Raw genomic sequence first — 13997 nt, 5'->3', positions numbered from 1 at the left:
AGATTCGTGATGTTCGTGTTGGTGGTTTTGGTTTGTTTAATGGGCAGCAGCCGGAGATGGAGAGCTCCCTCTGGACACGAAAGCTCCAAAGTGAAGAGGCACGTGATTGGCTGAACGAGAGCTTGAATCCCGGGGCAGGGTCCACTCTGAACCTCTCGCTAGCCAAGAAGGTACGTACCTCCCTACATGTCGTCAACTTATGGCCGAGGGCTCCGCAGCTAAGTTCTAATAAAGGGCCGAAGTTGCTACTTCATCATCAAGGTTTCACGAGCAATTGAAATACCAAACGTGTATATATCCGCCATATTATCATCCCTCGAAATGGTAGGTACCGAGTTCATCATACTTTCTCACAATAGTATGCTTATTTGTTGTTAAAGGCACCTGTCACTGTCAATTACCATGACCTCCAGCTTCCTGCCTATATCATGGGCGCGGTGGTAGCAGGCGGAGGCATCATGGGATACGCTAAGTCGGGATCTGTTCCTTCCATCGTGGCTGGTTGCACTGTTGGACTCCTATGTAAGTTCGAGATTGCCTTTACACATGTCCTGAAAGAGGGCGCTAACAGTTACTTGTAGATGCTCTGGGCGGTTACCGTATCCAGAACGAAGAATCTTATGGAGTTGAGCTTGCCTTGCTCGCGTCAGCCGTTCTTGGAGGCTCGGCTTTCCCTAGAGCTCTCCGCTTGAGGAAGCCTGTTCCCATTCTTCTCAGCGTCATTTCGGCATTCGGTCTCTTTACCTTTGGCACTGCTCTTCGAAGATAAGTTTAAGTGACGCAGGGAGATATGACATCTGGATGAGGTCGAGACATGGATAGCATCACACCTGTGACTAGTAGGGATGAATAATATAGTTGTCAGCCTAAGAACATTCAAATGTGCATTATCTAACAGACGAACCAGGACAGACTGCAAGCTGAAGAGACCGACAGATAGTATTCCAGACAGAATCCACTAGTTATATGTAAACGGCTCTTCTTGCATAGAAATGAAAGGTAGAAAGCGACAAAAGTCAGATGCTCTAACTATAGGCCGACCAGAGCCGACAGACTGCCATTCAGATCCCAATAACTATCAATTCTCTCAAAGACTACCAACGATGTTAAAGCTAATTGCCACGGGAAACGTCAATATATTGGACAACCCTGCTGTAGAGTTATTGCCGGTTACACTGCCGGTTACCCCTGGTGTGGTTATCTCGAGTGACGCGCTGAAAGTGAGTGAAGGATCATGGCGTCCCGCTTGCTATAGCATTTCCGCCTGAGTTGGCATAATGGAACAGCAGAAGGTAGCATGTTCAACTTTCAGAAGTCTCTTTTGTCCATTGGTCATATATCTTCTCCAGTCCCTGTGGTCAATTGGACTCGAGACCAAACTCTTCCGCAATAATCATTCGACGGATCTTCACAATGACCTGAAAAGCACCCAAAGCTAACGGGTGCCATGTGGTGGCCGAACGGATCGTATCATGATAATTAATACTTGTACATCGTCGAGTATAGGTACAGTTCGATTCCCTGGATTCCATACGCCCGCCTTGTGAATCGATCATCCGGAACGCCAACCCAGTTGTTTTTATAGTACATATTGAAGAGACTCAATCGTTGATCAAAAATCATCGAATTCGGAATCGTCGGTTTCGTGTCGTGAGGTTTCGTCGTCTCGTATTTACAGTCCCAACTCGCGCTGCTGCTCCTTAATCTTGTCACGCTTTGCACGGGCAGCATTACGATTCTCGGCCTGCATCTTGGATCGCTCGATCTTTAGACATTCGTTGACCCTTTCCTTGGCAGTATTGCAGCTTCCAACAGCCTTGTGCATGAAGCCCTGGGCATGGCACTGTTCGAGTGCGGCAATGACCTCTTCGCACGCTACAATTGACCGTTAGCACAAGGTAGAGGGAATTATATGCGAAGAGGTTTCGCTTTACCTAGAGCATTCTTTGTATGAAGATGGGGATGCATGGTTATTTCGAGTTAACTTATTGTCAGAGTTAAAGGACCCTGAAAAAATCCGAGGATCGCCACAGGTTGATGGGAAGATTGAAGATTGGGGCGGAAGCGCACGGACCAAGTGGGAGGTTCCAGCACGCCCAGGCTTTTGGAGGGGCATTCACTCACTTCATTTGATAGCGGACAACTTTTTGATATCCTCATCTAAAACTAAAAGAAACATCATTAGAGCTAAAGCCCAAAACTCTTCTCAGAATGTCTACAGCAGCTGCAGGTCAAGTGCCTGCTAAGAAGCAGCAAGGTTGGTCTTTGCCCCGCCCCCTCACAATATCTCAGTAACTTGTTGCTCACACCTGTTCAAACTCTCAGATCTTCAAGTCACCTATTCCAACTACAAGAACACTCTTCAGCAAATAGCCCAGAGAATTGGTGATATCGAGCAAGAAGCCGAGGAGCACAAGTAGGCACCCTTATCTCAGCCCCTGCCAGTGATTTCACCTTTCTGTCAAGAGAAAGCATGACGTCCGTGTGGTCAAACACATATCTTGTCATGTCACTCTACAGCATTTCACCATCTTTTCACCACCTTTGACTGACTCAATCTTGAACAGGCTCGTTTTGGAGACCCTAGAACCCCTTTCTGAGGATAGAAAGTGCTTCCGTCTCATCAATGGAGTTCTTGTCGAGAGGACGGTCAAGGACGTGGTCCCAGCCCTCAAGACGAACCAAGAAGGACTTCGCAAGGTGCTGGAAGATTTAGTGAAGCAGTACAAAACGAAGCAGGATGATCTTGAGAAGTGGAAGGTAAGTTGACCCTTGCGAATGATGGTTACGTGTTTTTGCTAGGAGAGGTGATGCTAACAGGTAACGTGCAGAAAAAGCACAATGTGCAGGTTGTACAGCAATAATGAATGAGACTACGAGGTCAGAATTAAACAAAAAGATTTCCTGTTATACAAGAGCACTCAGGTCTTGCTCGAACCACCGAACATCATGACTTCTGCCGCGGACGTTGAGAATGCTGAGAATATTAAATACATCACATTTGACAGAGCGTTTTACAGTGGAAAATTGATAAATTCATTCTTTCTGACAGTACTTGATCCGGTATCCTCGATACTGTATTCCGCCTTAATATAGACGGATCAGACGGGTTTGTTGATTACTGACTTGCCGTCAGATGCCCCCAATTTCAGGCTGAACAGGCAACACGAGGAGTAAAGTGAAAAGATGGTGTAGATGCGTTGTACATTTTGCTGCGCGTTGTGTGGGTTTTGGCGGCAAGGGCGTCTGCATGTCCAACCGCATTGAGGCCCCGGGGACCTCAAACATGTTGACGTGCAGAGCACAAGAGACACAACGTAGTGCAGCGAAATGCAATGCGAGACCAGAAGGGCGGACATGTGTTTGTCTGGACAGAAACCTTCCGATTGACGAGGCTTACCCACCGGCTGCATCAACTGTACATGTATGTCATGGTCGAAGAAGGGTCAGCGCTGAGGAGGCTACAAAGCAAAGTCAGGTAATGAGGTTGATCGAAACCTGTCGCACATCAGATGTCTTGGCCTGTTCAATGCTCTAGTATCATGAATTTGTGTTGGTAGACAAACTGCATGGCAGGCGAGAAACTAAAGGATTCTTCATATGACATGATGTACAACTGGTGTCCTGTCGTATGTATACAACGCTAACTGAGTTTGACTGTGTAGTCCAAGTGATCTTCACCGAGATCTAAAAGAGTCTGATCGATATGGAGCAGTCTGCAAGTCATCAGTTGCTACCTTTATTCCCACGTCTCTTATTCATGATTATCGCCGTCCAACAGCACCGAGACTTATGCACCCAGCTTTTGCAGCAGATCGGCCGTTAACAAGCAAAAGCACGATGGAAGCGTTTGACTGGCTGTTGCTACGTCCACGTCCCCTCTTCAAATGTTGGCCCTGCGGCACAGTGACGGGTTAATGCTCTATGATATGCAGCTTGACTCCTCAAAGATAGGCTTTGAAGTACATAGTAGCTTCTGATGTGCTGAAGCCCAATCAATTTTGATACTCGGGGACGGCCGAGAATGGCGGCATACACACCTATAACAAGAAAACTTGGTCATGGAACTCGGCGAAGTCATAGGTGCAACCTAAAAGTATAAGATCGTCAGGCACTGCCATTGAATTGCACCAACGGGTGATATATCGTTTTCGCATCCGCACTGCGAAGTAAGTTGAGGCGTTGCATACATCATCATTTTCGTGCTGATTTGACCGCCAAAAAGACATGTAAGCCTCAGTAACTCTATTCGTCTTCATCGGCGATTTTCCCCAGCAAGATCCGTGCCGTATGACATAGAAGTTCTGGTCTCTAGAATTGTTTGTGGCTTGGCTGAATCGGCGAGTGCACTTTCGGGGTATTGGATGGATGCGTTGGGTTTCAACTTTGAAAGTGCCTCAAGCTGAACATGGATGCCATGTTACCTACGCTGGAACTCCGTTCATGGCAACTGCAGCAAGCCTCGGCTGAAAAGAACAGTTCAAAAACACATAAACAAAAAAGGTTCCCTGGCATAAGCTCTTTGATTGGTAAATTTGAGCCGACTAAGATGATACTGGTACCAGCTTGTCGGGCCTTTGCAGGTAGGTGGAAATTTCGGTACAAGACTAGATTATGTTGATAAAGAGGTCAAGGAATTGACTTGTTTTTATCCGTTAGGCTCAAGGTACAGTTTCTGGCTTGGTTTTGAGGCATGTCTCTGTTCTTTACAGGAGCTTACAGGCTACGAAATGCAGATGAGGCCCAGAGTAGAAGAACAGGCTACACACTGCGATAACCCCAGCTCAGCCCCAAGAACCTGGGTGACAAAAGTATGGGTGTCTACACTTTTTATGGGTGGCTTGATGAATGACACTTGCCATTGCCAAATAAAAAACCAAGGTCGTCCACCCCCTTGTTACCGCACAGATGGGACTGATCGTGACCAGTCAAGTGTCTGATACGTTGGTGAGTGCCTGGATCCGAACGTCATTTTGAGGAGACATCAAAGAGATGGGGTCATTTTTGCACATTGTCAGTATGGAATATCCTGATCCTACAAAACGCAACAGAAGGCCTCGTTAGAGGGTGCCCCTGACTCTATAGCAGCCGTCATATTGGGTGTATTACCTGATGCACGTTTTTCTCGGCCAGTACAAGCCACCGTAGCGCAGTATGGTACAGTATCACTAGAAACACGGGCTTCTTTTTCGTACGATTGTCCTCCCCCGGACAGACGCAACTGCAAGGTAAAAGGGATTTTGCGACACACCGCCTGAGCCTGGGGCCATGCTCGTGTGTAATGTAGGTATGCCCTGTACCCTTGAGTTGGGGAGTGTTTGCAGCAAAGGCCCAGCCGGTGCTTTAGCGGCTGAAGGAATCAAGGAAACGAGCATGTTTGATGGTCCATCGTGCGAATATTCCTTGCTCGGATCAGACGGGATGTATCTGGCGGTGTCGAGTTTTGTAGGGGCACCCAGAAGTGCAGTGAATGGCGAAATTATTCATGATAATTTGATTATCAGGTAAGGATTATCAGATTCTTTATTGCTGTGTGCAGCGAGTAGTAACTACTAAGATAATTGGTGGTGGTTGTTTTGATCGAGGCCCGTGCTATGGATGACATCCATTCATTCACTGTAAAGTCTGAGCTTAATGAGGCTAGCTAGAAGCGGCCCGCATGTTATCGATAACAAGGCCGCCTAAGTTCTTACTGGGAGCCAGCTGTTAGTCTACTGTAGCAACCATAGGTTTTCAGCCTTGGCTTAAGACGTCTGTTTTTGTTGGTACCTGCTAACGCGGGCTGTGAAGACGAAACATCCACTTGTTGGGTCCCATCCTCTCCCAGACTTGCATCTTACTTTAACCTTTCCAGTGTCAGCTCATGCTCTGGGTCGCGCTTCATCTTGACCTCACATTAAGCCTCTAAACACAACTGATCATTGTTGTTGTTTTACTTTATTGTGCTAGCCAACTGTTTTTGAACATTTGTAAGTACTAAGCTTTTCTTTCAGGCAACAAGGCCCAGGCTCCATAATATGCACCTCCAACTGCGACCACAAGCGAACAGCTCAGACACCCTTTCATTGCTCCTCACACTCACACTCACCCATCAATCGATCAATCAATCGCAACAGATTGTATCTCAACTCACACCTCTCTTTAGCTTCGCTCCATCGTCCTGTCAGTAGGTGCAGTAGCTTTACATTTCCCCTGTCTGTGTGCGAACCCCATCGATTGCGCGCCCCATCAACTATCAATCAGTTATCGACCTGTTGATCAAGCTATCACACGCCCCTGCTTAACACTCTCTACCTATCCCTCTCCGTTTGTTCCTGACGCGATTTGGTACCGTTGGACCATGCGGCTCATGGGAATCTGGAGATTCACTGGAGCTGCAACTGGATTTGGCATTGGCGAACGAGACGCTTGCCATTCGAACTCTTCGTGTAACCCAGTCCTTCCTTCACGCTCCGTACCCGGTAAACCTTTCGCACTCCCTCCCGTTCTATCGCAATCGCGACCCGAATCTGCGCTGCTCCGTCCCCGTTGATTCGATCCTGAGACGCTTCGCTTTAGCACTGGTGACGTCCTATCCGCCCTTCCTTCCCATTGCCCTGCGTCAAAGTTCTGCGCGTAATTTGTCTTCCTGCGCGTATCCTTTCCCTTCCCAACGCGTGTGTTACATCTTTGCTCTTGCTCGCACGCGTCGGCTCTTGCCCTCGATTTGTATGCTTTAGCCGTTACTGACCTGCCTCTTTGGCTTGTTACAGACAGTTCTGTTTCAACCTTTTTTTTCTCTACTACACAACGCAGTATTGCGCAACTTGTCTGCATGCTTTGACACACATACCTACATACATTGACTACTAACACTCTTTACGGGATACACACACACATAATTATGTACGTATCTACAATTATGGTCTTCTCTGTCCTGCCTACCTACCTACACCTGGACCCTTTGGATCTCGAAGTCTTGGTCCCCCCGCCTTCACCCTGCTTGGCCCTACGTCGAAAGGGTCCACCCCCCTCTGCCCATGATTGTCTTTCACCTCACCATGCCTTTAAAGTCCACATTTACCAGTCCTTGTCTTTCACGCACACGCCCCCATTATTCTCCATGTGGACAGCGTCATAGCCCAAGATCCCGGGCCAGGGACCACCTGCATGAGCGACAAAGAACCTTACAGTCACTGTAATCGGGACTTTTCGACTAACTTTTGCGCAGCACTGCACTGCAGAACAGAAACAAAGACCCCTCTACCTCTCTTACACACCCTAACGCTTGCAAGCCTTACCGTCTGCGACGTGGCCAGGGACACATCATCGCGAAGCCTAGCTGTGCGAGCCCGAAATCCCCTTTGACAAAGGACGCTAGCAGCCGCTGCAGGTAGCCAAATATGTCGGATTCCCCCCAATCCCCTCCCAAGGAGGTTGACCAAGGTGCACCGTCACCCGACGACGAAGCACAAATGAATGAGCAACAAGACCCACAGTCCGCAAACGCTGCGGGTTACGAGTTTGAAGGCGTAAAGGAACAAGACCGCTGGCTCCCTATAGCCAATGGTAAGTCATCCATCTCTTGAGGCATCCCGATGTGATTTGTTCGTTCCATTTTCGCGCGAGCTGTTCAACGCCTCAGCCCGCTCAGCCGTGCATATCTGGATCCCTCTCATGTCTTGCGATTCGTCCTCCAAATCTCCTAAAGCGTCTCGCGCCTCAAAGGCCGACAGAGCTGATGAGCTTGATGCTAACATTCGAAACTTTGCTCCAGTCGCTCGCATTATGAAGAATGCCCTGCCTGACAACGCCAAGATAGCGAAGGAGGCAAAGGAATGCATGCAAGAATGTGTTAGCGAGTTCATATCATTCATCACAAGTGAAGGTCAGTAACAGGCCCCTTTATCCTACCGAGACTTGTAGCTACGACAAATCCGAATCATGTCTCTCTCGTGCAGCATGCTAACTCGCACAGCATCGGAAAAGTGTCAACAGGAAAAGCGCAAAACCGTGAATGGCGAAGATATTCTCTTTGCCATGACATCCCTCGGTTTTGAAAACTATGCTGAAGCCCTCAAGGTTTATTTAAGCAAGTATCGCGAGGTAAGTCAAACGGCTCACAAGCGACGAGTTACTCATCCGCATACTAACTCGCGAAAATAGCAACAGAACCAATCCAACCGTGAAAGAGTAAACATGGATAACGGACAGTGGGGTTCTGGTACCATGATGGGCGATGCTAAGGCCGAGTCTGGCGCCGTGGGCGACTTTGGACACGACGGCAACAGCGTTGAAAGTGGTGCGGATCCCAACTACATGTATGGGTCCCAGCCCGGCCACAACGGTAATGCTCCTGAAGGTTTTTAAAGGAGCTGATGGGCCCATGGAGTCGCATCTCAGGATACTGCTGTTGATAAAGGCCGAGGCCGTGGACGAACCCGAACCGGCAGACGATAAAAGTGAGATGGGCAGAACCTCATCTCATACGATGAGCCCGCCCAGTGCAACCGCTGCCAACCAAAATGAAGTCGACGAATATATCGTCGACGCAGCTCTCACTCAAATCTATCGGATGAAATAGACCGGAAGCCAACCATCTTCGTCTTACGGCAGACAACTGTGTACGCATTGAGATACGATGGGCCACATCGAAAGATGTATAATTGACAACGCAAACTACAGCCCGGGAACGTTGAGAGAGGGAGATAAGAAATAAAAAACGAACATACAAGGAGGAACAGAACAGTGGAATATCGATGCACGGTGGAAAGAACTTGGCTGTTATCTGAAGACAAGAGGTTTCAATAGCGTCTTCTGATAGTGTATACTTATGTAAGCGGTTCTGCGTTGGTATAAGTTGCTCCCACTGACCAACATGATATTAATATGACGCCCAGCGTGGACAAATGGTTTTCGTGAGATGATCAAAAACCATGTTATGCCCATTTTCGTTGGAAGGTTCAATTTAAATTGTATTTCAACTTTTCGAGCCTGCGACGTAATAAGTATACACAAGTGGCCCGAAAACCTTGCGCTCAAGTTCTGGTTGGTCCATGTTCAAGTATCAACAATAGACAATGGAGCCCATTCGTTCATTCATTGTGAGAGCTGTAGTTGCATTTAAATATTTCCATAGGTTAGTTAGTACCTATTGTGACGCAATGTGCCAGAACAATTCGATGTGGAGCTTAGTGGAAGAAACCAATCCAGATTAGGAAGGGAGAGGCACGTGCTGCCTGAAAATCGCCAAAATTGGGACCCCTCAGAAAATGAAGAAAAAAGTTATCCAGCGCTTAAACCGTAAGGTTCAATCTTCTTTTACTACCGCCACCTTGGGCAAATAAAATAAGTCCTTGTTCTCTTCCATCACTCTCCCCAATCAACAGTTGTGCTAATGAGATATGCGTATTATGACTGGTAATCACTGCCATTCGATATCTCAACATATTCTTCAATCAATGATCACACCTTGAACATCTCTTAAACATTCACGGACCCTTCTCTGTTACCTAAGAGACGCCACCACTATTGATTGAGTCAACCCCCTCCTTCCATCGAGCCGCAGCGCACAACGAACGACACATCATCGAGTTTTCGACACAAACTGCATTCATGCGACCTTTTACTCCTACGACCAGGAAACTGTCTGGTCCTGCCGCAAAGAGCTCGACGCCCGTCCGCTCCATCCTCAAGCCCGCGTCTGTCTTGGGCAGGAGAAAAGCCGAGGATGCTGGTCTCAGCGACCCGATCGACGCGCCCGAGAGTCCCACCAAACGTCGCAAAGTTTTGTTCGACGACATCCGAAACGTGACTGTGACGTACGAGGTTGGAAAGAGGACAATGGACGAGGTGAAACTTGAAGTCAGAACTGCCCTCGAGGAGCATCTCCGAGGCAATGACGGCCAGTATGACACGCTCAAGGAATTATTTGCCACTGATAAGCAACGATACCTGCCGCCTGTTATTGGAGAAGACGACGATACACTGAAACCACACGAGCTTCAGGTTTACGTTGTGGCCCTTACTGGATGCGTTCCCATTCTTAAAGACAAGGCTTGTAATGGTCTTGTCAAGACCATCCTGAACTGCTCCTGGCTCGGACGCGATGATGCCTTTGTCAAAGTTTTCACACATTTTCTTGCTGCCCTAGTCAGCGCCCAGGGCTCTTATCTATCACCCGTTCTGACGATGATGGTTGGGAAATTCACAGACAGTCGGTCCGACGTGTGGAGCGTCCCGGATTTCCCTGAAGTCAACCTCGAGACAATGCGCGATAGGCTGCATCGCACACTGCAGTATCTGCTCCAGATGTTTCCATCCGCCCTTCCTGTGCTAGAATGCCTCCTTGGTTCCAAATTCCCGTACCAAGATGGATCCAAGCGAGTCCATATGAGCTACGTGAAAAACCTGCTCCGCGTCAAAGATTACCTGCCAGACTTGCGCGACGAGGTGTTTGATCTTATCCTCAACCGGGTGGTAAAAATTGACTCTCAGATGCAAGTCGATCTGGAAGATGGGGATGACGAAATCACTGCAGCCGTTATGTATGCATTAGAAAAGCAAGTATTTACAGGGGACTGGGAGGAGAACGACGACGATGATAGTGATACAGAATCGGTTGATAGCGACGATCCTGATTACGACACAGAGGCCGCCAAGACCAAGTCGATCACGGATAATGTTTCCAAGATGGACGCCATCCTTGACACACTTTTCGAAGTGTATACACCTCACTTTGACAACCCGGGCTCTGACGTAGCTTTCGACATGTTCACTATCTTGCTTCGAGAGTTCGAGTACATGGTGTTGCCCACCTACAAGTCTCGACACACGCAATTCCTTATCTTCCATTTCGCCCAGATGCATGACCGCCTAACAGATGCGTTCTGCGGTCAGCTTATCACCACTGCTTTCAAGAGCAACACGGCCAATTCCACTAAACAGGCAGCCGCATCCTATCTTGCCAGCTTTGTGGCCCGTGGCGCCCGACTTCCCGGCAGCTTGATTCGCAGTATATTTGGACTCCTTCTCCATCACCTGGACATTTACCGCAAGAAATACGAGCCCCTTTGTCGTGGACCAGACCTGAGGCGATTTCATCCCTACTACAGCCTCGTCCAGGCGACACTCTACATCTTCTGCTTCCGCTGGCAAGATCTTATTGTCGTGGCGCCAGAATCCGCGGATCCTGAAGACCCTGCATCTTACATTGGCCAGGAGATGGAGTGGATGGGAACATGCAGGAGAGATCTATCTGCGCAAATCTTTGGCAAACTCAACCCGCTAAAGGTCTGCGCACCCAGCATCGTTGAGGAATTTGCCAGAATAGCGCACCGTCTCAATTTCATGTATATCTATCCTCTGATCGAAAGCAACAAGCGTATCCGACTGTCGCAATACTTGACAGCGACCTATTCAACAGGAGGAGCTCTTCGAGACGCTGGGTACGACATGCAAGATGAGAGCTTCCACCAGCTGGACCCTTACTTCCCGTTCGATCCATACCAGCTGCCAATCAGTAAACGGTGGCTCGAGAACGACTATGTGGAATGGAAGTCGATAACAGGACTGAACGCGGAAGACGAGGACAGCGACGATGCAGATGATGAGGACGAGCTCGACGAGGAAGAGTTTGAGGACAAAACCTCGACAGACAGCGACGGCGATGACTACGAGTAAGGCTTTGATGAGCGGATTTACGACGGGGTATCGATTTGTGATTTTCACCAGCAAGGCGTTGGGGTAGTCTGTTTGATTTTAAAAGGGCTTTTACTATACCCGAAGGATTTTGATCGGAATGTAGGAAGCTTCGGAGTTGGGGTAGCCATGACTTAGGGAGGAGTTGGGAAACACTCTAGACACTGAGTCGGTTAGATAAGGGAGAAGAGAAAAGTTTTATGACCCAAGGATATGGACTGCTTCTGTAATCGTTGTGTATGTTGTGATGTCCGCGGAGGTGCTGGAAAATTCGTGACGTATAACATCCAAAAAGGTGCTGCCTTGCATCCCTCTTTTCTCGATTATCTTGTAATTATTCACATTCACATGGCCACAAGGCGTAACTCGTGCCACCTATTTTTAGCTTCCTCGTCGTACTTAGTCTGCGTACAGAGTAAGCGGGTCATATTCCGCTGCAGATTTTGGTCCACGTTGTCTTTGCTTACTCACCTCAAACTCAAAATCAGTCCAACCGTTTGAGAGTGATTAAAAGTGGGCAGACCTTGGAACTTAAACATACTACATAACAAAAAAGGTCCAGCAGCGATACTGTCTTATCTTGTAACATCATGGCGAGTTCAGATACGAGTCCCACGGATACGAGGCCCTCTTTTACTCAGTTTCTGAAAAAGACAAAGCAAAAAGGGTCAGTCTGTGAAGGACCCGAATGTGCTGCTACGCCGCAGCGGAGAGGACGGAAGAGTAGAGGATCGAGCAGTGAGTGTAAGTACACTTTATTATCTGGAGTCTGGAGCTGCGATATATTGAACAGTCATATTTCTCTCCCCCTTGAATGCGCTCCTAGCCGAGTCTGCCATCTATTGCGTGCTCTTTAACTCAGAGACTGCCCGCAAGACATGATTGTCTCATGTCTTTATCCCACCTTAAACGCGCCAGTTGACTAAGACAACAACTAACACGACCCCAGCACCCGAGAATAGTAGCGAGACATCGCCTCAAAAACCTCGCAAGTCTCTCACCGCTACTGAAAAGGCAAAGCTTCGTCGCACCCAAGTCAGAAGAGCCCAGATCCAGCACCGTCAACGCAAAGCAGAGTACCAGAAGCAGCTCGAGGTCGACATCACACACTTCCGTGAACTCATCGCCCTGACTGAATTTGAATCGGAGCAGTTGGAAAAGGACAACACGTCCATCAGGGCTCTCCTCGCTAGCCAAGGAATCGTGGTACCGCAATGCAAATCCGACCGCTGCTCGATAAATCATCGTGCCCCGAAACATGTTGTTGCTGGTCGTGATGATGCTTGGGTTGATGAGGCGCTGGGTGTGAGGCAAAGTACGAAGGATCAAGCCTTGCCGCAGTACGATCCTGACGGCGGCGAATTATTTGCCGATGTCAACGTCGACGACATTATTGTTACTCTTAAAAAGGACGATTCAATGGTGACGCCTGCCTTTAGTATACGGCCCAACGAATCGAGTATCAACGCGACAAGTCCTCCACAACCGCCGCGAGATCTAAATCTAACCCCGTATGAAGAACAAAAGGCCGTCAACTTCATCCTATCGTGAGTGACATCTCCATCTAAAAGTACCGCCTTGATTCTCTAACGCTTCTTAGTCTTGAACATATCTGCTGGGATCACTTCTTTGTCGGCGATTATCCTTCACATTCCCACCTCTCAAACGATGAACCAAAGGGTCACACTCTCATGGCTTCTTCACTCTGCATGGCTAATGCCCCCTTCGACGTCTTTGGTGATCGAAAACTCATCTCGTCAGCAACATCCTGCCACAACCGTAGCAATCTCGGCCTGGATCCCCACGTACCTCCCGTTCACCTGGAATGGCCATCGCCTCGGATATCGCTCTCTTCTCTCTATGGCCTTGCACAAAGTCTCAATCCTGGAGACTTGGAAATCACACCTGTCCAAGCTTGGTTCGAGCTCTCTAACAGGTTTGACAAGAGCTTACTACTAGAACGACTGGACCTACTGGGCACAGAATTAGTAGGAGTTTCCAAATGTTTGGAGTTTGGAGCTGTCATGGAGAAGGATGCTTTCGAGAGTGTCGTGGCAAGAGTGTATGGAGGTACACTCGAAGAAGCTATGGCTTCTGCAGCATTGCTCGATCAACCACCCAACGTTTGCAGTATTGCTTCAGGGGGTGCACGAGGTGGTTGCTTAACTACCCCAACAAGTTTTGTGGGATATGCTCAGGGCTGATTTCAGTATACGGCGTTTACTTATCGAGGTCCAAACCTTTGTATTTCTATTTGCTTTGTCTTGTCTGAACGGAGTCGAGGGGGAGAATTTACAGGCGTAAACATAGAGGTTCTT

General features: G+C 48.3%; 5 protein-coding genes across 5 annotated transcripts; all 5 read left to right on the top strand.

Moving 5' to 3' along the window:
- The first annotated feature begins 298 nt into the window (after positions 1-298).
- Positions 299-866, top strand: FGSG_07090 (uncharacterized protein). The gene is made up of 3 exons (XM_011328488.1): positions 299-324; positions 381-522; positions 582-866. The coding sequence occupies exons 1-3, from the start codon at positions 322-324 to the stop codon at positions 767-769; spliced, it is 333 nt and encodes a 110-aa protein (XP_011326790.1). The 5' UTR covers positions 299-321; the 3' UTR covers positions 770-866.
- A 1345-nt stretch (positions 867-2211) lies between these two features.
- FGSG_07088 (uncharacterized protein) lies at positions 2212-2864 on the top strand (the record flags this gene model as incomplete). Its single annotated transcript, XM_011328487.1, has 4 exons — positions 2212-2257; positions 2326-2416; positions 2568-2760; positions 2832-2864. The coding sequence occupies 4 exons, from the start codon at positions 2212-2214 to the stop codon at positions 2862-2864; spliced, it is 363 nt and encodes a 120-aa protein (XP_011326789.1).
- Positions 2865-7382: 4518 nt separating this feature from the next.
- Positions 7383-9037, top strand: FGSG_07087 (uncharacterized protein; the record flags this gene model as incomplete). The annotated part of the gene is made up of 4 exons (XM_011328486.1): positions 7383-7548; positions 7757-7867; positions 7958-8085; positions 8146-9037. The coding sequence occupies 4 exons, from the start codon at positions 7383-7385 to the stop codon at positions 8347-8349; spliced, it is 609 nt and encodes a 202-aa protein (XP_011326788.1). The 3' UTR covers positions 8350-9037.
- Positions 9038-9594: 557 nt separating this feature from the next.
- On the top strand, positions 9595-11661 carry FGSG_07086 (uncharacterized protein; the record flags this gene model as incomplete). Its single annotated transcript, XM_011328485.1, has 1 exon — positions 9595-11661. One exon carries the CDS (start codon positions 9595-9597, stop codon positions 11659-11661), a length of 2067 nt encoding a protein of 688 aa, XP_011326787.1.
- Positions 11662-12269: 608 nt separating this feature from the next.
- On the top strand, positions 12270-13883 carry FGSG_07085 (uncharacterized protein; the record flags this gene model as incomplete). Its single annotated transcript, XM_011328484.1, has 3 exons — positions 12270-12423; positions 12629-13226; positions 13280-13883. The coding sequence occupies 3 exons, from the start codon at positions 12270-12272 to the stop codon at positions 13881-13883; spliced, it is 1356 nt and encodes a 451-aa protein (XP_011326786.1).
- Positions 13884-13997: the final 114 nt, after the last annotated feature.

This window comes from Fusarium graminearum, chromosome 4 (genome assembly GCF_000240135.3).
Source record: "Fusarium graminearum PH-1 chromosome 4, whole genome shotgun sequence".
Taxonomy (NCBI): domain Eukaryota; kingdom Fungi; phylum Ascomycota; class Sordariomycetes; order Hypocreales; family Nectriaceae; genus Fusarium; species Fusarium graminearum.
The sequence above is the reverse complement of the archived record's forward strand: the minus strand, read 5'-3'. Positions and strand labels throughout refer to the sequence as shown.